The following is a 24,093-nucleotide window of genomic DNA, read 5'->3' as shown; positions in this document are numbered from 1 at the left end:
CTTTCACCTTTGCAGCCATTTTGAGTCATTGCTATACAAGACTGACCTTGGGCCTTACAGTAACTGAATAAGTTCATTGTTTTAAACCTGAATATGATTCTTTTTTAAAAATATTTTTCTTTTTTCTCGAACTAGATCAGTCACACCACAGGACTATCAAAAATGGACACGTTCATGGTCTGACAGAAATGATGAAATTTATCAAATTAATAAGAGATTAACACTCACATTTTAACCTCCTTAGCACATCCAAACATCTGGGGGATTTCCTGGTAGGTGGCTTGACTATCAGACCCCTATGCTGTCCATGTACTGCCAGTACAAAAATCTAATATCATATGTCACACTGCAGGACAGCATTTGTGTTTCAAAACTAAATGTACTGTAAATATTATTTTAGTACTTTTTAGCATTTTGAAAACTTAAGTTAATTAAGTAAATACATACAAAATAATGCCAAGACATTTATTAGCTGCTCCAAACATATCTGCTTTATTTTACTAATATTTACATTTGATGAGTCATCAATGTTACAGTCACACCGCAGGACATTTTGCTATTCACCTTGAAATATGAACAACACCAAATACATTTTAGGTCCCAAAATCATGATATTGAAATAAAATGATATTCTATGCCTCACTGGCATGTGTTGTTTTAGTTGAGAAATGCAGTTCATTAAACATTTACACTTAATTACAGAAAAAACATGCGTCACGTCATCTGTCCGGATACAGTCTGACTTATAAGCAAATTACACCTATAGGAAGTTTTACAGAAAGCATAAGATGAAAATCCATTTTATTATTTCTTAATACACCATCCGCTAGAATGCATCATATCTGCACATGTGGTGTCAGCAGCTGAAGGCGGTTGACTGGTGTTGGGATGATAAAGGATTCTGGGAGATGTATCAGGGTGGGATGGATAAGCCAGACTCCAGTAACAATGAGAGGATGGTCCCGTCTCTATCCGGACGGGTGGGTTTTCATAGACAGGGGACAAGGGGACAGGAGAAGGGGTCAAGGTGAGATAGATGTCCTGTCCATGAGAAGACAACAAACAAAATATTTACAGTCATTGTGTTAGTAGACCCATCCCTCAAAATGACAGAGATAAAGGACTCCACTATTAAACCACAAAGCTCTTCCACAAACTGAAGTGTCAAGACGGGAATGACTGGGTGTACATCTGTGACTTTCTCACTAAATAAGTTCCTCTCTACACTGGACATGTTTTTCACATTGGTTGTTCTTTTACAAGCTGTGAATGCTGCACAAGCCATAGGTAAGCACTTAATGTTTTACATGTACACTGCTTATTGTTATATTATTATTAATATAATGTGCTTATTACCTGAGCTTTATTCTAAAGGAAACCATGTTGTTATTGTGTTGATATAACAGCTTTTATTCAACAGCCATTATGTTATTGTGTTGATTTTTTATTTATTTATTTATTTTTTGAAAGACAATGAAACAAATGTTTTCTTACTGGCCCCAAGTGTTTATGATATTCTGGTCTCTAGATATGTTTTAGGTAACTCCTTCAATATCATACTGTAGTTGAGTTATGCTCTAAAGTTCAATATGAGCAATAGTAATAGATGTTTGCCTTGGTAAATGTGAAAGATATGGCTGACTTTTAGAAACACTGAATGGGTTCATTTCCTCACACATGACAATTCCTGTCAGATGTTATATAGACATTTATGAAATGTCTTTTAAAATGTTTATGATTTAGAATGAAAATCTGCTTTTTAAAAAGATGTGTATTAATAATAATAAAAATAAGAAAATTGTAGTAGGCTAGTTTTATTTCTTAGCTGAATGTGGCGAGGCGCGCAACACTCGCGCTTCAGTGGAAGAGGCTGACAATCATACGAGCCAAAACGGGCAGAACAATTTGCGTGCTATAAAGGTGCAAATTACGGGGTGTTGTAGCCTAAATTACTTGTAATTATTAATATATACATTTCTATAGCTCTGATTGATTTTAAAGTGCAATTTGGCCGCCGGCGCATACTAAAATGATGTCATATTATGAAGTTAAAAGTGACTCAAGAACGTGCATTTATTGCACGGACGGAGCAAAAATATGCGAGAATGCAAGTGTTTAAAACGCACTGTTCATTTGAAACCTTGCCCTCTTTGGTTTGCGGTTAATGCTGTCAAACTGAATGTAGGCCTACTGAATGTGCTGTTTATCTATGGACCTTTGCGGTTAAAATCGCAAAACGCAGGTCAGTTCAGGTCTAGAGACGCCTTTTTTAAAAAAAGTTGAACTTATTTTAACTTAAGCGCCGCGTTTTTAGAACACCGCGTCATGCAAGACACGCTGCAAAATTACGGATGCGAGTCCGTCTTGTGCGTTTACACACTTTTACACAAACAATGGAAAAGTAGCTCAATGGAATGGAAAACCGTGTTCTGTGTGAATGGCCCCATTCTGTGTAATTAAAAGTTGCATTCATTACTAAAATAGTAGGCTTCCGTCGCATTTACTTTCCAAATTGTCACTGGAGTTGTCACATTTGAAGTTTAGGATAAAAACTCCCATATCATGGAGAGGCATGTTATAAAATCTTAAGTATGAATATAGTTATTAATAGGCCTATTTATCTACCCATGCTGGTCAGAATTATTTGCCCCCTTTGTAAATGATCAAAGATGGCTGTAAAACATCTGCATTGTTAATCCTTTTGATATTTTATAAAAAAAAAAAAAAATAGCAAAGAATTGAAAGTGGGGGGGAAGAATCACATTATGAAATAAATGTTTTTCTCCAAAACATGTTGGCCACAATTCAATACTTATTGCAACCTCCTTTTGCCAAGATAACAGCTCTGAGTCTTCTTCTATAATGCCTGGTGAATTTGGAGAACACCTGACAAGAGATCAGAGACCATTCCTTCATGCAGAATCTCTCCAGATCCTTCAGATTCCCTGTCCCAGTCTCCTGACCTGAAGCTTGGTTTTGTGCTCAGTGACCAAGAACATTTAAAAAGTAATTGACACACTACTGGAACTTCAAACAGGATGGGTTCTATGGTCAGATGAAAAAAAAAAAACAACAAAAAAAAACCCATGTGTAAAATGAAATACATTGCTGTATCTTTAATTTTGTGGGCCTAATTTTCTGCTGGAGGTCCTGGACAGTCCCAGTCCCCCGACCTGAACCCTACAGAAAATGAGTGGAGTGAACTGAAGAGAAGAAGCACCAACATGGAGCTGGGAATCTGAAGGATCTGGAGAGATTCTGTGTGGATGAATGGTCTAATTATTATCTTGGCAAAAGGAGGTTGCAAAAAGTATTTAATAATTGGGGGCAAATAATTGTGCCCAGCGTGTTTTGGAGAAAAACATTTATTTCATAATGTGATTTCCTCCCACTTTCAATTCTTTTCCTTCAATGAAAGGTTAGATTTTTGCTATTTTTTAAATGAAGTATTAAAAAAAGGACAAACAATGCAGATTAATTTTTTACATTTTTTTATATCATATTTACAAAGGGGGCAGATAATTCTGACCAGCACTGTATCTATTTTGTGTATTTCTATTTCAAAAAAAAAAAAAAAAAATTGCCCACCCAGTATATCTGCCAGCCCACCCTTCTCTAGCTGCCAAGAACCTGTTTATCAGATGTTTGTACACAACAGATGTTTTCCAGATGAAGTGCTCTTTAAAAGACATCTTGGAGACGTATGTGTGCTATCTAGGATAGCGATAAGGTCAGGGTTACGGTTTTGTTTAGGGTTGGTTGCATGTAATTATGCCTAGTTTACTGCCTAAGTCCCGTAGTAAGTACAAACTATTCTGTTTAACAAAAAAAAATTAATCTTTAAGAAATATCCTTAATTTCAGCATTGTTTAACATACCAAAAGATGCCCCAAAAAAATCAGTAATGTTTGAAGTAACAAAGAGTTCTGTGTGTAAGTGGATATGCAGCAGATGTGAAAGAGGACATGATTTATTATAGCGGTGTCCAGGAATACTGTGTTTACAACAAACATTCTTGACCTGAACATCCGTTTATCCTTGACCTCCAGCTGTTCTTGTATCAACTGAACATCCCTATTAGATAGCCCTATCTACAGTCTGTCTGTGCTCATAGTACTACACTATTATTTACATTCAAAAAGATTTTGAGAAATGTCTCTGGGTGTGACATTAATATTTAGATGAGCCATATCTAGAAACCAGAATATCATAGACTGGGTGAGTTCTATTGCTTTGGGCCACTAAACAATCACCTAACAACCCTTCTGGACACTCTCAGAATACTTTAGTAAACAATCATACGAGGAAACATCCTGGCATCATGGTGGTTAGTTCCTTCAGAAAATGTAAAATTCATCCACTTGAAGGTTTGTGTGTTTGCACAAAAAGCCCTGACCAATTTTAAAATCTCTATTGTGATGATTTGAAGATATCGCCAGTAAAAGTTGATTCTAGACATGTACAAATTCCCCATGAGACAAGGCACAGTGTATTGTTGCCAGCTTTGATTTTTTTTTCTGATTTTAACTGAGTTGATAATTTACTATGGAAAGGATTCTCCCTCTATGCCTCATCAAGCTGCTGACGCTTCCAGACTAATGGCCATTCACGCCTTATGCTGCATCATTTTTCATTTCCACATGGTCCAGCAGAGCAGCCCAACTTCATATAAAGACCTAATTCATTTGTGGAGAGTGTTAAGGAAAAAGCAGTGGTGCAGTGTGGAGTATTGATTAGCCTTCCTTTGAAATTTGCCAACCAACTGAAGGAAGTTTTGCACTGACAGATTTTAACAAGCAGTTTTTATTCTCACTATAAGGGTGCAATATTTCCTCTCTGCTGCTTTAGTCATCATGCTTTGATTAAAAACACATTCTAAAACAGATGGCATTCAGAATATTAGACTTCGCTCTAACCACTTCTGAAATGTCTGCTTTAAACCAGCATAAATTTCCATGATGGACCTGACTGGTTAATTAAAGTTCTTACTGGTTGTTAGAGATGATTTGGTGGTGGTCTAGCAGGTGGACCATCTTGTTTATGAACAAAACTTAAAAACTGGTAAAGATTGTTGATCAAATCATCTTGCAAGTAATCATATAGGTTAAGTGTGTGATTTCTTGCCTCTAGTATCACCAAGTATTAAAAATATAGATTTTCCTATTAATTTCAATCTTCATTTGAATGATCCCAATATTAATTCTTAAAATCAGTTACTAGTGAATTACGCAAATGTTTCCTAAACACGACCCCATCTACCTTTGGTCAACAGATTGTCTCCTTCATATGGATTATTTATAGTTGAGAGAAATTAATGGTGGTGACACCAGTATGTAATACATAATATGCCAGATTTACTAAACAGGGCAAATTTGCGTGAGTGCAAAAAAAATAAAAATAAAAAAATAGCACTGATGGGAGTGCCAACTTCTGTGTGTGATCTACTGATGACTCATCTTACAAGAAAACTATGTTAGACAGTTGAATTTTGAATAAAAATATCTAATTTATTTATGAAAGATGCTGCAAAAAAATCCCCTTTGAGAAGAGATGTTTAGAAATGAGGTTAATAGAGCAATTTCTGGAGCACTTCAACAGGTGTCTTCCGTGTGATGGCGACAGTAGGAAAGAGAGTTTTGGAGGGACATTCAGATGTCATTTGACTAAAAAACAGCACATCATTGGCTACCTTAGGGCCTGCCCTTTTAATTCCCATAGTGCAATATATAGTGTTTTTTTCTTCTTCTGAATAACAAAGAAATGAGTAGATATTAATTGTTGCCATGGCAACACCGTACCATAGAGGGTTAAAGAACACAGATGCAACTGGATCATTTCCATAATCACCAATGAAATCTACTAAGAGCAGCACAAATTAGCATCTGGTTTAAGACATGATTTTTTTGGGCAGTAAATAACGGTGCAAATACCATTAAATTGACTAGCGCAAACTTTAGTAAATCACCTTGCATGATTAATTTAAATGTTCTCCTCTCATAAATTTTGCGTCCAAAAGGGAAACTCCTACAAATGTATGTGCAATAAGGTCATCCGCAATAATAACCCTGTCCACGCCTTTTCAGCGCTTCACTGCGTGTCTTTAGTAAATCCTGACAGTAGTTTTTTTTTTTAAATGCCAAACGAGAGTTTGTGCTGGCGCAAACTGTTAGTAAATCTGGCCCAATATGTGCTGATCAGTTCTGACCAATTGTTACTTGTCTTTGTCATTGGTCAGCCCTAGATCCCTGCTCAGCATATATCAGTCTGAACGAACCATGGCGGAATACTGACTACCATGTCAACAACTCTGCGGGAGTCCCTCTGTGCGACCGGCATGTGGCGGGGGAATGGTATCGCTTTACAGGGATGGCTGGGGATGCTATGCCAACCTTCTGCATCGATGAGAACCACTGTGGTACCCATGCCCCCATCTGGCTGAATGGCAGTCACCCTCGGCCTAGTGATGGCATTGTCACCCTACCTGCTTGTGCTAGCTTCAATAATAACTGCTGTCACTGGACAGCTAGTGTGGACGTAAAGGCCTGTGCTAAGGGTTACTACGTCTACCGCCTACCCCGACCCTCCGTCTGCTTCCACGTCTACTGTGGCCGTAAGTCTTCCTACTGCCTCATTAGGTCTTTCCGACATGTCGGTTAAGAATTGTCCTCCAATTCTGTGACTGTGTCACCATAGATTTCTATGACATATGCGATGAGGTTGAGTGTAATGGAGCAGACTGCCCTGTCGAGCCAGAATGCCGCTGTTCAGAGGGAACGATTCTAGGCCCTGATGCACAGACATGTCTGGGTGAGTAACAGTGCGGTCCAGGCCTGGGCAAGATAAATGCTTATAGAGCAGAAGAGCTATATTGCGATTAGAATGAGAGAGGGCTTTTGCAGTGATGAGAGAGACCACAATCCATTAATGTACAAAGGCAGCCAGTGAAATCAATGCCTTTAAAGGTAAGTGCAAATTATGCAGCAATTTTCAGTGTCTACATTTTTAAAGGAATTTCTATAGGTAATATTCAGGACGCAATCTGTTGAAGTTTGTCTTGCAGAACCCATATTGTTTTTTTGCTGCAGATTGGTACTGTTGCCATGGTTACATCTCAGCATGACCATAACGTATGTTCACAGGTCTATCTTTTAGGGGTGTGCAGTTGTTACAAGAACAGTCAGAGGTTAAGGATAAATGGATGTTTAGTTCAAGACTATATGGCATCTGTGTCCAATCTTTGCTTTTGCAGGGTCAGTGTCACAGTTTAGCTCTTTCCATAATTACACACATCTAAAACAGCAGATCAAAATCTTCAGAATTAGTAGAAAATTCCAGGCTGGTGGGTCGGAGCAAGTTAGAGCTAAACCCTGTAGGACATTGGCCCTCTAGGAGCAGGATTGGACACCCCTGGTATAGGGCCAAGTTGCCTGACACACTCTGGCCCATTTGAAACATTGTTAAAATGTATATTTAAAAAGAATTTTTGTACTTTAAAGATCCTCCAACCAGGGGTGGAGCTAGGGGGTGGGGCCGTGGTTACCATTGACCAAAGCTTGGCCACCCAGCTCATAATTGCCGTTTCTGTCTTTTTTTTTTTATCTTGATCATAATTGAGTCTATTTTAATGGAGAACTGTCTCTTTTTGACAACAGCACATGGGAAAATTTTCATGTGCGTATGCAAACTTTCCCTTTGGAATCCACGTGTACCAGATGTGGGCCGGATCTGGGCCGACACTATGTTTCTGTCTGGGAGGCGGCATTTTGCATTAGTTGGCAGAGTACAAATGTAAATGGATCGCATTTAATGGTGTATAAAATTACAAAATTTACATTCTGGCATTTGTTTTATGTGCCACCACCTTTATCATATTCACATTGTTGCACATGAGTTAAAAGAGAATATATTTTTTTCCTTTGTAATGAGTTTAATTTAAGTATGATAGAATTTATTTTGCCAACTTAACTGAATGTTTAACCCGATCTCACAGCAATTCTTACGTATTTTACAAGGTGGCTAATTAGTATGAATTCGTACGACCTCACTCATACGAATTCGTAAGTTTTTTGCTAAATCATACATATTTTACAAGTTGACGAATTCGTATGAATTCGTACTAACCCCGCCCCTAAATCTACTCATCACTGGGGTTTAGACAAATCGTATGAATTGTTAGGTGAGGTCATACGAATTAGCCATCTCATAAAATACGTACAAATTGGTCATGAGATAGCGTTGGAATGTAACATTCAGTGTTTAATTTTTCACTTGCAAGTTTTTGAAACAGATCTTACAGCCTAGGATTAAGGAAATAAAATAATAATAATAATAATAATACATATTGTCAAATTCACTGTCCAGTACTTTATAGTTGAACGCCACCGGGTTGGCGGTGCCACTGGGCTTGGGCCTGCCATCGCTGCTTGCAGCTATATTTTTTTAAAATATTTGAATAATGAACATATCTGTGCCACCCCAGACTGGTTTTGGCCCCTGCCCCTGCACTGTAAAAAGTAATACACTATATCTGCATAAAATTTTGGCAACAGATTACAAACAATATTAATAATTAAATTCAACAAATAGAATTGAATTAGAATTAATCAAAATTAATTCTTTAAATGTCTACCATTTAAAACAAGTAAATTTAAACAAAAGTATCTGAATAACAGACAGACATCAAAGATATTGCCAACATTGAAGACACCTGATGGTCACTATTATGGTGATCAGTGTTTCATTTAGTTGGGCAGTTTGACTCTTTGCTTTTTATGTGAGTTTGTGGTTTTTGTAATGGTGTTTGCTAATTTTATACATTTTAAATGGTTGGCTTTTAAAGAATTAATTAGATTAATTCTGACTCAATTCTTATATTTTGAATTTAATTAATAACATTACTTTTAATCTGTTGATGAAAATATCCTGCCTCCGCCACTGCCTCCAACCTTCAGTTTTTACTTAGCTTGGGGGATTCAAGCCTTAATCTGTAGGATCAGACCCTACCTTCCTTAATTTGCATAAAGAACATATTGCTTGAAGCAGTCCTTCATAATCTGGTAGGAGAAAGTGTCAACCTTAAATGCTAAAGATATAGTATGACAATAAGGAGTAAATGGAATATGTGAAAACAATTAGATGTAACTGAAGGTGTTCATTTGCTGGATTGGATGTAATTAAGGACATCAAGCCCTCTATCCCCTCATTGATCTTCTCTCTCTCTGTCTTTCATTCTTTCCCTTAAGCATTTCATAACCTTTTTAACCTCCAGGAACAGCTTAACTAATCACTGTCTATTCCAATTCCAGCAGAACATAAATTACTGGCGTTGTTGCAAAACAGTGATCTAACCTACAGAGGAAGCATTTTAAGGCAGCATTTTGCCTAAAGCACATCTCCTAAAGCAAAGATGGTTCCGATAAAGAATACAGACAAATTCTTAAGTAGCATTGCATGTATCTTTCATATAGAAGGCAATCCCATAATGCACTTAAGATTTGTCTTCTCAGCTGAAGCATTGCATTGCACCCACAGAGTTGCTGCTTGTGCGTTCTAGTCTTTTTCAGTTAGGATGCTACCTTCGAAAGTAGCTGTGTATGACAGTGGTGCAACTCACTAGGTTTTAGAACAGAGTCACAGCTCCATCTGTTCCTACCCCACATTCACTTATCTGCTTCTGTTTTTAACTGTGATCTGGTGTGTTATGTGCAAGATGTAAACGAATGTGAGAAAGGGAATGGAGGATGTGCAGAAGTATGCATCAACACCAAGGGCTCTCGTCGATGTGAGTGTGGACGAGGTAAAGTACTGGACGTAGATGGGAAGAGCTGTAAAGGTAAGAACACAGTAAGACAGAACATCCTGAAAATGGGCAGACTTTCAGATAACTCATGCATTGTGTTTTTTTGTGGTCCTGTGTAGAGACTGAAGGATGTGACAATGTGAATGGAGGCTGTAGCCATGGATGCTCCTCAGAGGACGACTCATATAACTGTCACTGTCCCCGGGGTCTGACGTTGGGAGATGACAAACGGACCTGTCAGGGTGGGCTAAACCTCTCTCTCCTGCCTTTTGCTCTTTTTCTGTCAAGGTTTGTAGACTTCAATTTGACATTTGTTTTGTGTGCAGTCCCTGTGCAGTGTGATCCTAGTTCCATAGAGGTTTCAGTTCCCAAAGACCTGGTGGGAGGACTTGAACTCTTCCTGTCTAACACGTCCTGCCGTGGCATTTCCAACGGCACTCACATTAACCTCCACTTTAGTCTGAAGACCTGTGGCACTGTGGTCCAGGTAAAATTTATTATGAATCTAGCAAGCTTTGATTTGAAAGTCAATGTGAAATCTAGACTGACCCTGTTTACTTTGTAATAAATATTCTTGATGTTATTGTACATAGTCAATAAGTTCATGTAAGTCCAAATAAAAAAGTTTGTCTTTGTAATCTATTACTAAAGTTGCTCCATCTGTAAAATGACTTTCCTTTTTAACTGACATTACCTGTACAAGTCATGTGACATTCTCCACTTATCCATCACATTAGCCACTTTTCCACTGTTGGGCCAGTGCGAGCCAGGGCTAACAGCGTTCCGGCGGGGCCAATAGCCTCGGACCTCAATCACAGAGGCCAAAATCTGTTTCCACTGTCGGGTCAGTAGCCCCGCAGTGTTACCCTAAAACCCGCCCTTAACATTCCTCCATAGAACTATGTCACAGTGGCTATTTATGACTTTGAGGGGGGCAAAGTAATGGTGGTGACAGAAAAAGAAAAAACAAAAACAAAAAACAGAGATGGCAAGACAAATGTTGGCCATTGGATTTCATCCATACCAGGCCCCAGAAAACTTTTTACTTATCTCATTTTAACATTTACAGACATTTTATAGGCCTGTTTAATACACAATTGCTCTTTGTATTCTGGCAATATACAGAGATGGATTGTGGATCAGTGTTTTTTCTTGGTGTCTCTGTTCATGTGTTTTTATATTCACTGACATTACTTTGCCCCGCTGATGGTAATAAATATGGTAGATGAGCAGAATGGTCACATGACTAAAACAGGTTAGTTTGTATTAACTAACACAGAAATAGTTTTTTGGCTAACAGTAATTTAATGCTGGCATTGTAAATGTAATAAACTTTATGGCAATAATACCAAATAATAATGCTAGAGTCAAAAAATAACCCTTATTATTGGGATATACCGTGATGTTCCCCTGACAGCAACATAATGTTGGCCCACATCTGGTCCGTGTGTAATCCACATGTATCAGATGTGGGCCGGATCTGGGCCACATTATGTTGCTGTCTGGGTCCAGAGGGTGACCTTCAGCCTCCACATCCTGGTCAAAAAGCTTTACAAAAAGTCATACTATTATGTCAATAATGCCTTAGTGATTTAACATAGAGCAAGCTTTAGGGAAAGACCTTAAAAAAAGTCTCCTCAAACATACAGTAGGCTTCCTTGCCATTGACGTTCCTTCAAAATCATAATAGATAATGGATAAAATGGACCAAATAAAATCCCAGCCTACATTTTTTTAAAGTAGTAAAATAGCTGGCAAACAGCATTACATGATGACTTATAAAATAATCAATAGTTCTCTGTGAATGTAGTGCAAAATCCTTTTCCTTTCTCTCTGCTTCAGGTCATTGATGACAAAATTGTTGGCACCAACTTGGTGACAGGTTTGCCACGGTCTAGTCCCAGCAGCAATGGTGATTTGATCGTGCGCACCAGTAAACTACTGCTGCCAATTACATGCGAGTTTCCACGGCAGTACGAAGTGTCAGATGGCTACCTGCCGAATCTGCGGAACACAGCGCTGGAGTTAGCGGGCCACAGCGAAGGAATATTCCCCTTCAGTTTGGAGCTGTTTAAGAGCGCAGAATTTTCTGAACCGTACAACCAACCTCCTCAACTGCGCTTGCGTGACTCATTGTACTTCGGCGTTGAGCCTCGAGAGCGGGTGGATGGCCTTGCTGCTTTTGTAGAAAGCTGTTTTGCAACACCTGGCCCCAAGGCTGACCAGGCCTTAAAATATTACCTCATCAAAGATGGGTAGGTATTTAAAATAATTCAGATATGAAGAGATACTGTTCTGTGTGCTCACAATACCATAACGTATACTCCATGACTGGTGCTTTTAGTCATTTTGCCAACTTCAGCTAGCCATCCTATCGCTTCTACCACAAAACCCAAATACTTTAGCAAACCTGACACATTGTAAGCTGTTTTCAGAGCCTATGGCTCTCACAGAGCAAGGACACCTGAGTGTGATGTCATATCTCTGAGATTGTATAGGTATAATTTATGTGTGATATTTTGAGTAGAGATTGCTTACAGCGCCTTTAAACAAAGGCAGAGTCTATATTTAGAGACTTGTGCTTTAATGGCCTTATATTTCCCAGCTGCATTTCAGACGAAACAGTGCGTCAGCTTTCGGCTAAAGACCAGCTCTCCAAACACTACCAGGTCCCCGTCTTCAAGTTCATTGGCAAGGACAACCAAGTGAGTAGGGAACATGCTAGGAAATTCAGCTGCCTTGTGTGTCCCACACATGTGCGTTTGCGTGCTAATGAGGTATCTATAATGAGTGTGTGTGAGAACGAGTGTGTCATTAAATCAGTTACTTTACTGTGTGTGTTAGGAGGTGTTCCTGCATTGCCGTGTGCTGGTGTGTGGGCAGGCACAAGGGGAATCTCGCTGTACGCAGGGCTGCAGAAAGCGTTTGAGGCGACATCTCTGGAGCGACCAGCACCAAGAGCAAGACGTTCTGTCTAGTGGACCCATTCGTATACTGCCAGACCCATGAGACCACACACATCTCTTACCTACATAAAGAAAACAACGCCATCTACAGGCTGCTTTACTTTATTTAAACACATCCAAACTGTATATCTACAGTAATCTTACATTTATGAGTAATATAAGGACCATTTGTTAAAGTCTGTCTCGTCTCACTTGCTTCCTTCCACTGCTTCTGATGCAATATTAATATAAACCTCATCTACATGACCAAAAATATGCATCTACTGTAGGTGATGTTATGCATTTCAATAAAGCTTAGAACATGAAACTGAGTAGCATTTTACAATCCTGAATGGATAATTTGCATTTACATTCAACACTGTTTTACTGATGGGGAAAATAAAGTGATTTTACAGCCAATGAAGTTATTCTTCACAGTTTGTAGTCACATTGTTTCTCACAGGGCAATAAACATTCCTGTATGTTACTGTTTAACACTGATTCTACGTGTAATTACATTTAAAATAAAAAGACAAACAAAACTATTTGGCTTAGGTTAACATTTCGTTTTCAGCATATGATATTCAGACAATTAAACATTGTTTAAATAAATATCACTACTCTACTGAGGTTCAACAAAATCATATTTTGATTATGCCAAAACAAAATAACAACTTAGTTTGGAACAATTTTTTTAATAATAAATTAAATATTAGTTAACATAGTGTCAGCTATTGTGGGACGTTTGTGTTGCAATTTTCCTGTTCTTTACATTTTAACTTCAGTAAATCTTACATCTTTAGCATTAACTTCAATTTTGATATTGTTTTTTAAAATTGTACATATGAAATTGAGACAATATTTATTTTTATGGATATTGTCTTCCTATATAACAAACCCATACACAAGCGCACACACTACAAATCTGTGGAACTGACACTTTTACACATGCAATATAAACTCTTTTGTATTTATTTAACTAAATTGGATCCACTAGCACCAGGGCTACTGGGTGAATCTCATGAACACGTCAAGAACATGTGATGGTCATATTTCACCCCAAAAATATAAAATGTGCCTATTTTTTAGGACCAAGAAAGTTTTTAAAAAATCTCTTGCAAAGAAATGCAAAGAAAAAAAAAGATACATAAATTATATATATATTTTTTAGTAGTAGTATTTATACAACATAACGTTATGATATTAATTACACCACTTAACTGTCACCACTGTGACGCATTTTAGGATGAATAGAATTTAGGATGAAAATATGCCAAATTGTTTCTTTGAATTTTTGTGGTGAAATGTGAACTTGATGTGTTTTAATGAGATTCATCATAATACTGACCCATTGTGTAGTAGTTTTAACCTTTGAAGTGTTTATATGTGTTGAATGTGGTGTGTTTTTGTGGTTTGTAGGTCTTCACAGCTCATCCTTCTCTTCTCCTTCACAATAGCAGGATGCCCTCTGGCCGTTCATGAAGGGCCTGCAGCCCAAAGTCCACACGGTGTTATACATAGTGTCCGCAAAGGTCTCACATGCTGAGGGAGAGAAAGGATATAAGGGTTCGTTTGTTATTACAAATGACAATCCATATTGTCTTATCTCTGCACTGTTTGTATTTGATTTTCCCTGTTTTTTTTTGTTTGTTTGTTTTTTCAGGTAGGTTTGTCATAATAGATAATGGATCTGTTCCCATATCTAGTCAGCAAGGCAGCATCATGCTGTCAATCGCTAAAAAACAATGAACTAATTATTTGTGCATTGTTCTGTAATTAATCGCGATTAATTGCACCTAACATTAAAGTTTTTAAAGGCACAATATGTAAGATTTTTGGATTAAAATATCCTAAAACCACTACAACAGTGTTAATTATTTTGTTGACGTGAACTTACATTCTAAATGTTTCCAAGAATGTTTAAATCCAGAGAAATAAGCAATTTTAACCAGGACATGGACCGTGTCTGTGCATTGCCTATCAATGACATCATATGCGGGTTACCCTCGATTTCCGGTTTTATTTTGTAGAAACCATGGAAACACCAAAGACGCTTTAATTCATAGTTTTCAGTCACGTGACTGTCGCGGAGCCCTGGAGGGCAAAACAGCCATTCAACTGCAGCACAAGCCTGTCAATTTTCCATCTTAAAAACAAAAATATGTGAACAAGATGAACGTTTTGGGCACTTGTGATCCATATACAGCACCTGCAGTGATTTCAATCACTAAAAACAGTGGGACGATTTTTAAAAAAGCGAATGTAAAAAACACTAGGGTGGGTTGAACCAATAAGGATTAAATTAAGCAAAGTTTAACACTAATCAAGGATCTGGGTTTTATTTTAAATAAAAGTTGTGTTGCACCACTTAATTTTAAACACAGATTAACTATGCAGAAAGACCGTTAGAATTAAAGGGCTGATCAAGCAGGATAGGCGGAGGGTGAACCGACGCCAGGCTAAAGAATTCTTAGTGCAACCCACCCTTAAAGTGCCTTAATGTATTAAAACAGTGATATTTAAAGATCAAATTCAGTTTAACCCTTTTTGATGATGCATACAATGTACAGGCGAGCAGACGAGCCCAGAATATGAATGCAACGGATTTTCTTTATAATGGTTTTCGATGGAAAAAATGCTTAACGAGAAACCTTGTGTTGCATTAATATTCTGTGTTCATTTGTTTGCCTGTACAAAGTATGCATAATCAATAAGAGGTATATTGAATTTGGTCTTTTAATAATGACTGGTGGGTAATGGAGGAAAGCCTTGTTTTGCCCTCCAGGTGGGCGTTCCTTTAAGGGTGTGACGTCACGTGAAATCTATGAATATATTACTGTATGTGTTTTATTGTATTTATGTATTTATAGGTGTGCAACTGTTTGGATACATTCATCGACAGAAAACTAATCATTGTTATATAGCTCAACACAGTAAGTCTTATTGTTTAAATCTTGAGTACCATGTTTTACCATGCCTAATATCGTTCTAGCTTACTGCAGTGTGCAACAAGTGTCTCACAGTAGCCGCCGAGTGAACGCACAGAGTAGCATTATAACAACTTTCAACACACAAATGTATCTAATATGAAAAAACAGCGCTGCGTCTGCATCATAATAAAAGCTTGTGTTGTGTTGTGTTGCGCTCGTCTTTCATTAGCATTTGCTCCAGGGGCCTCGTTCCGCTCGGCTTTCAGCCACACCCTGCGTCATACTACAGTAATTTTAATAAATCTTTAATACATTAGCTCATCTATTAATACAATTACTGCCTGAGCCCCTTCGGATTCTTTTGCACCGGCTGTAGATGTGAAGACAACACCTCCCATGATTCCATGAAATCAAGGTGTCATCAAGCTACGGCTTTGTTTTGAATTGTGACTTCTAAGTGACTTCTAGCAGCAGACAAATACATATTGTGCCTTTAATATATATTGTAATAATTTCACATTTAATCTCCAAATTAGTGTAGAAACAACACAAAGACAGTATATTTTAAATATTTGATCTAACAGGTAGGAAATATACAGAAATTAAATAAAGCTATCAAACACTTCACAGACTTCACTGCATGAATTATAAATTAAATATATATTAATTCCTATTAAAGCTACAAAAGTTATTCAGTCAAGAGCAGTGAGTGATTTTCTATTTGTCTGTTGTTCTTTGATTAACATTAATGACAGAAATCACAGCAGCAGGTTTATTAGGCTGCTGTCACTTTAAGATCTGACACACATCCGATGTCCTCACAACTCTTTACAGTCATTTAAGACTTTAACTCATTTAAGACTGTGATTACGAGGATACTCGACAAAGCAGGCATCTTGGCATACTTTTGTGATTTTTGTCTATTCAAGTGTGAAAGAGATAAAGGGAATAGAATGCAAGCTGCTGCAAGAAAAGTAGGGAGAACAGACTAGCAGATCTAGGCAGGTGGTGCTGGGGAAGGTGGAGGGCTAGGAAAAATTCCCATGGCGAGTTAAGCCAGTTTGGGACAGAAAGAAATAGGCAATGTATATATTCTACTTGTTTCTTCCATCTTTTTGGATGGATGTTTTATTGTCACCCTGCATTATGTGATTGGCTTCTGCTTTAGAACTATTAAAGTACCTTTTGGAACAGCTTTTGTGTCTCACTAGGTTTTGTAACAGGGCTGATATGTGAGTTGCATGTGAGTATTTCGCACCTTCAACCTTTGACATGAGTCCCAGGCTCTTCTTCAGGTCACCACAGATACCATGGAGGCACCAGCGAAATTTGGTGTCACAGCGGTACTTGTTAGAGCCACAGGTTTCATAGCAAATGTCTAGCTGGTTACAGCATTTGGTCATGGCTGGAACACCCATATCAAACTGTGAAGTAACAGCACATTACACAACATGAGCATTAGCACTTTCACACTGTGGTCAAAATAAAGCAATAATGTAAAAACAACCATTGGTATTACTGTTGTACTAAAACCAGAGTAATACACTACAGTGCTAAGAGAGGAATATGCAGTATAAGGAAAACAGGTTAAGATTTCTGTTGTACTGTTAACAAACACATACACACACACAAACAAGTGCAGACACACAAAGAACTTGTTAATCACAAAAATGGACACCTGTACACCCTTTCAAGGCCCAACTCAAATTAAAATGTAATGTATTGTGAGTCTGTACATCACTAATGATTATATAATGGTTTTATATAATAATTATATATAATTATGCAATTTTAATTGCTTTGCAATGCAAGCAAAGACTGCAAATATATTATAGTGCTATGTACGTTATTATATTCCAGGCTTAAAATGCATCACAAAATTGTTGTGAAAAAGTTAAAAACTTTGATTTAGTTATAGCCATGGTTATTTAAGAGATGCAATAATGGTATGATGTTGACACCAAGCGGCAACCTCCCCCAGTTTCTCGTGAAGCCAATACGGAAGTAACTTAAACTGCAATTCATCGACTGGCCGCTAGGGACAGGCTGCAAAAGGGAGCAGAATCTCATTGACCATCATGTTAAAACAGCCAAGTTTACAGCAGAAAAAAACATGTTTACACTCTGGTTCACATTGTGTTTTGGTCTATACTGCTAATATTGCCCTTCATGACAACTCTGAGGGGGGTGAATTTTTTTATAACTCATCCGTTTAAATTATATTAAGCCTTAAAGTTCTGCATAATTAAGGGCGTGGTCACTTGAGTGACAGGTGGATTGGCACTGCTGTCTGTGAGCCGTCATGTTACCTCAGCTAATTCCAGCCGCTGAATTTGGCATCTCAGCCGTATTTGTGCCTTTTTTCTGGATTATTTTATACAATATATGGCTTGCTGCATACTCGAGACAGATGTCAGTCTGTGTACATGTGCTCGCATGCGGAACACACGTTGTTGGATCGTCGTGGCATTGGCTAAAAGGTTTGTTCCTTAGATTTACTACAATGACAATACCAGGAGGATATACAACTCCGACAGCACTGCTTGGATATTATAACTAAAACTGCTGCACTGTTTTGAAAAATTATACTTTGGACACGTGCTCATTAGTTTGAGAGAACATTTGAGAGTTATACAGATATCTGGTAATGTACGTATAGAGTTTTACATTATAAACGATGTTTTATGTTTTGAAATGGACATTTTACCCAAGTGCAACGGATTGGATTCATCGATCTCTATTTCATTAAAGGTATGAAGTCCCAGTTGATTTTTTTGTGTTGTTTGCACACCCCACACAAATTAATTAGCCTACTGGTGTTAGAGCATCTATAACGTTATCTTAAAAATCACCGTAGATTGACAAACCTTTAGTACTTTCTAATGATATTGTCATCTTTATTAATATTTTAGATAGTATCTAAGATAGATATGCTAGGCGGGCGTGGTTTCAGCAACAAGTGGCATGGGCTCCAACTACGTCCCGCCTCTTTGCCCATTTTCAGTTATCCGTGAGTGACCAGTGCCCAAGGAAGTCGACCGGAAGTTGAAGTCGGCCGGGTGCCGCCATCTTGTAGCAGAACTTCACTTGCGTTAGCATCCCCATTGACTCCCATTCATTTTGGTGTCACTTTGACAGTGAATAACTTTACATCTGAGGCGTTTAAAGACTCCATTTGTCCATTATTTATTTCTAAAGATACACGACAATGTATAAAGGGCCCCATTACCTTCTATGTTACATTATGGCCCCGTAGAAACAGTTTTTGTAAAAAATAGGCTAACGATTGCGTCATAACCACTCGACTCTCTGTCGCACAGTAGAGAAATTACCGTACAGACAGGAGGAGAAGCTCGCAGGCTAATGCAATAGTATGCATTAACTTAATATGGCGTACTGGCGTTACATTTTAAAATACTATACAAAATAATTAATCAGAATACTTACTCCTGCTCATTCACGCCAAAGAACTCCCCGCTCAAGCTCGCCGTCTCTGCAAGATTAACGATGGCAGTTTGCACGCACAGCTACTAGAAGATTTACATCTGTCAGACAGGTTGCTGACGTCATCAAGCTTAGTTTGAGTCTGCGCGTCAGAAACGGAAGTGCTAAAAATCGCTAAAAATGGGCTTCACTTGTCTCAATTGAGTTCCAATGGGGTCGCTGTGTCCATTTCTTTTACTGTCTATGTGAGTGACGTGCGGTCACGTGCAGCTAAGATGGCCGCGGCCTCATTTTTGCGTCAAAACTGCTGTTCAGAACTCTATGGGTGACGTCACGGACACTACGTCCATATTTTTTACAGTCTATGGTTGACACATAAGACAATTACATTTGTTGCCCATACTAGAGGAGGATACAGATATATTGCCTTTATAACTGCTTTCTAAATTGACACCTTAAACTTCAAAATTAGAATTTATTCGAGAGGCAGAAATTACACAGAGGGCTGTCCATGAGTCTTAGTGTGGAATGTAATTGGTACATTTGCCTTCCTCTTTCCTGACAGCAGTCCCATTAGCGCTTTAGCTGGATGTCAAACTTGACTGTCCAGAACCTGTTGGATGTTCACTCTCCCTCTTCAGAGTCCTTCCTAGTCTCTCAGGTTTAGGATACTAATCTTGCACAGGCCTTTAACTTACTGCTATATAGTCTAGTCCACATTTCAACTTACTATGGCCAAGAACCACCCAGTTAGAAAGGAAGAGACAGTCTGACTGAGTGTGATGTAAAGTAACCAAACTCAGGTTTTCGCAGTTAGGGGTTTACTTGAAATATATTACCATAATAACAGTTGAGAAAACACAGAAAAATAAATGTGTAAGAAAAGAAAAGTTTCAGATTGTGAATCTAGTTTACTTTCTTCTAAGTGCCTCAAATTAACTTTTTTTTTTCTTTTCAGATTTGATGCCATTAACCTGGAAGTGAGACATCTATCAGCCTCTCTAAAGGCCAACGTTTTATATATGTCACTGAATCCCAAAGTCGTTTGTTGGCCGCCTTTGTGTTATCAAGTATCAGATACACAAGGCACAAAATGATCTAATTTTCTCTTCTATCTAACATGTAAACGTAAACAGGTTGATTTTGATGAATCCTTTAGTTATAACTTTGATTGATTCATTACCCAGTGCACACTTCATAGGCCGGATTCCCACAGGTCATCATTGAGATGATTCTTACCAAAGCTTCATGGTGGCAGCCTGAAAACTGGTTAATGTTAGTAGAGATAAAGGGACACATACACTATTCGGTACCTGGAAGCCAAGAAGTGAGGTGCTACAACCATCAGGTTCTGGCATCTGATAGCCAACACGAGGCTGAGGAGCTTTACCTGAAAAACAAAAATGATACATTAGAGTATAGAATATGTCATATCTTTACTAAAAATGTAATATTTTAATGACCTTCATTAGCATACATTTCATATAACAGTAGCTTTAAGAACTTTACATATAAATCTGGGGAACATCTAAAGCAGATAAAAAATCAGCATGAAAAAAAGGTTGCAAAAATGTATTTTATTTTATTTCATTTTTGCGGTAATGCCATAAAAGAACCAATTATGGATCCCCCAAAAACCTTTCAGTGAACAATTCCTAAAATAACCTCTTTTTTTAGTGTGAAGAATATTTTCATAAACTTTTTCTATTATAAAGAATCTTTTGTGGATTTAAAAAGTTCCATGGATGAAAGGTTCTTCGTGGAACAATAAATGCCAATAAAGAACCTTTTTAACAGTGTATAATAAACCAAAATCATTGTTTGTTTTTTCCTGGACTAACTTGGCTTCACAATGTTTCTTAAGTTGTATGCAACTTTGTCAACTTGAACTACAGATTTAACATTTGAGACAAGAAATGCATTTTGTTTCCTGCAAATTCCTCTCAGAATTTCCAAACCCACTACCGTTAATTCAGTTTTATTCAGTATTATTACATTTTAAGAAACATCTAACATGTTGTGATATTCATATAAAAACACAATTCCTGAAGGCATTACCTTAAGGTAACAAATGGAGTTAAAACAGCAGAGGTCCTACAACTGAGCCCTGGGGAACTCCAATGTCAATACAATACCCCCCCCCCCCCAAAAAGCAACAAACCACTGTCTAAAATAATAATAATAATAAACACGTAACAATATTAATTGCCTGATTAATAATAGAGAAATCTGACATAACATGTATGCATTAATTTATCCATGGAGTATTATATGTAAGTGAGATTTTCTTCTAGTTGATTACATGGTGCAACAATATAAAACATTTCCATGTTTAGTATTCAGAGCATGGTTTTTATCATTGCAAGAGAAGGTGACACTGTCCATGGAACAATCATATTAATACATTAATAAATCATCTTAAAATATGGCTGCATTATAAGGTTAGACACTACAACTACTCTATTATCTGACCTTTGGCTTTAATCAAGGCCCAATTACCAAATGTTCAGTAGGACTTTTGAACCCACATGAAGTTTATTATGCAATTATTTTGCTAAACCTGTACATACTGTAGGCCGATACTGACAAATTTGACAGTGTATGAATACTGAGTGAATAAAATACACTCACTGCCCTTCTACGGCAACATTATACATTAAGAACATTGAAAATTTGCACTTAATCATCTTGCTAATTAATTTAATTTCTGGATTTGTTCTGGTTGCATTAAGTTCTATTAATTGGTATTCCATTTACACACATTTTTAATAGCAAAGAGCACAAGTCTGTCGTTCTGGAACCAGAACAGTAATATAAAAGGAGTCAAGATATAAATAAACTACTTTTTCTCAGGCATAGGCATATGAAATGTTCTGATTCATCAGTGTTATCTGTAGAGTGGTGTGATCGACTTGCCCAATGCCTCACTGTGTCTGTCAACATGAGGATTGAGGACGGATCAGGAGTGAGGGCATGTTTCAGATGTTTCAGCTGATCAACAAAATGAATTCTGTTTTTTATTAGTAGAGTGTTAGTATTCAACTTTCACACAATGAAAGGTTTCCTTCAAGTAGCAGTTCATCCAAACATTAATATCACATCATTATTTATTCACCTTCTTTACTTTTTTTTTTTTTAATGGAACACGATAGGAGAAGTTTTGAAGAATGTACACTCTCCTCATTTCCATACAATGACAGTTCATTCATGGTGAGCACATCTGTCAAGCTCCAAAAAGAACATAGATTTGTCATAAAACAAAAATTACACAACGACAACAATACTATTTGACTTACCATGTCTACAGCGGTACTGACATACACCATCCCGGCCTCCCATCAGCTCCAGTATAGAGTCAAAATAGCCATTCACTGCCTGGAAACTCCCTCTGATAGAACCGAAGCCCCAGTCCGACTCATCCTCAGATTCTTGCGTGGTACTCTGGGTCTCTGCAGGGTTTCCCTCAACAGGGGCATCTGCCATCAAGATGTGTTCTGCCTGGTACTCCTCATTAAGCGGAACATCTGGGAGATCACCAGCCTGAGCTTCATGTGAAACGGACCCGTCAGCAGGCGAATCCACTGCCTCCCCATCAACAGAGGCCTGGATAAGTGTGGCAGCCAAGCCTGCAGAGATGCATAGCAGGAGCAGCGGCAATGCACGTGGAAACATGATGTAGCACCGGGTCCTAGGAGGTCTGCGGCTCCAAGGAGAAGGGGAGACAGATAAAGTTGAAGGGCTTAGAGGGAAAGAGTGAGCAGCACAAACAGACACTGTTGAAAGTGCTTCGTGGAAGGGACTTTGACCTGTGATTAGATCAAGCAGACAGCAAGGCATTGATTGGTGCTAAGGTTAAAGGTAAAGTCCAACCTCTTGCTGAGGCATGCTCTCTCAGTGAATCACAGCCACACTCATTATCTTTCATTATCTGCGGTTTACACTTCACCTGCAAGATGATCTCCTCTCACACACACAGTGGTTTTATCTGTCAGACTATAGAGCTGTAGTGTTTCAACCATTTTTGCCATTGCCACACTCTTGGTAATCTCGAGGGCCTATGTCATACTCGGCTATCTGGTCATGTGTAATTAGTATTAGCCATGGTGACTGCATGTACTGTATGAAGTAAGATTTTTTTCTTATTACAGTGCAATGACTTGAATACACCTCTTTTATAATAAACGTTTTTATTTTCTAGATTTAATTTTTTTTTCTTTGAAAGTGATTTAGAACCTTAACGCACGTTCATACATTATGTATGATTGACAAAGTCAGAAAGGTGTGTCTGTCGCTGAATGCACAGTTGTTCACACAGTTTCTTATCATAATATGGACTGCGGTATCACTGATTTCAGACATGCACTGTATAGGAACATGTTCTGGTTGATAACCAACAAGTGGAGACGTCCTCTTGTACAGTTATGAGCTTTCACTTCTACCATTAGTGCAAATAGAATTTTTAAAAAGAATATTGTGTACATGAACACACAACATAGGGTTAGTTCACCCAAAAATGAAAATTCTGTCATTAATTACTCACCCTCATGTCGTTCATCTTCGGAACACAAATTAAGATATTTTTGATAAAATCTGATGGCTCAATGAGGCCTCCATTTCCAGCAAGATAATTAAGACTTTCAATGCCCAGAAAAAGACGTATTTAAAACAGTTCATGTGACTACAGTGGGTCAACCTTAATGTTATGAAGCGACGAGAATACTCTTTGTGCGCCAAAAAACAAAACGACTTTATTCAACAATATCTGATGGGTGATTTCAAAACACTGCTTCATGAAGCTTCGAAGCTTTATGAATCTTTTGTTTCGAATCAGTGGTTCAGTGGGCATTGAAAGTGTTAATTGTCATGCTGGCAATGCGGGCCTCACTGAGCTACTGGATTTTATGAAAAATATCTTAATTTGTGTTCTGAAGATTAACGAAGGTCTTACAAGTGTGGAACGACATGAGGGTGAGTA

At 37.9% G+C, this 24,093-nt stretch overlaps 2 protein-coding genes across 3 annotated transcripts; one reads left to right on the top strand and one right to left on the bottom strand.

The window, feature by feature from the left end:
* The first annotated feature begins 1,129 nt into the window (after window positions 1-1,129).
* On the top strand, window positions 1,130-13,164 carry oit3 (oncoprotein induced transcript 3). The gene is made up of 9 exons (XM_048205812.1): window positions 1,130-1,287; window positions 6,236-6,610; window positions 6,694-6,807; window positions 9,710-9,832; window positions 9,919-10,041; window positions 10,126-10,286; window positions 11,642-12,054; window positions 12,405-12,504; window positions 12,644-13,164. The coding sequence occupies exons 1-9, from the start codon at window positions 1,176-1,178 to the stop codon at window positions 12,806-12,808; spliced, it is 1,686 nt and encodes a 561-aa protein (XP_048061769.1). The 5' UTR covers window positions 1,130-1,175; the 3' UTR covers window positions 12,809-13,164.
* pla2g12b (phospholipase A2, group XIIB) lies at window positions 12,852-22,970 on the bottom strand. 2 transcript variants are annotated; one of them, XM_048205813.1, is made up of 4 exons: window positions 22,415-22,970; window positions 20,420-20,508; window positions 16,933-17,098; window positions 12,852-14,286 (listed from the first exon to the last, which is right to left on the bottom strand). In XM_048205813.1, exons 1-4 carry the CDS (start codon window positions 22,953-22,955, stop codon window positions 14,168-14,170), a joined length of 915 nt encoding a protein of 304 aa, XP_048061770.1. In that variant the 5' UTR covers window positions 22,956-22,970; the 3' UTR covers window positions 12,852-14,167. The 2 variants fall into 2 exon arrangements, with proteins under 2 accessions (XP_048061770.1, XP_048061771.1); XM_048205814.1 differs by having other exon boundaries at window positions 20,432-20,508.
* Window positions 22,971-24,093: the final 1,123 nt, after the last annotated feature.

This window comes from Megalobrama amblycephala, linkage group LG10 (assembly GCF_018812025.1).
Source record: "Megalobrama amblycephala isolate DHTTF-2021 linkage group LG10, ASM1881202v1, whole genome shotgun sequence".
NCBI lineage: Eukaryota > Metazoa > Chordata > Actinopteri > Cypriniformes > Xenocyprididae > Megalobrama > Megalobrama amblycephala.
This window is presented reverse-complemented; position numbering and strand designations above follow the sequence as displayed.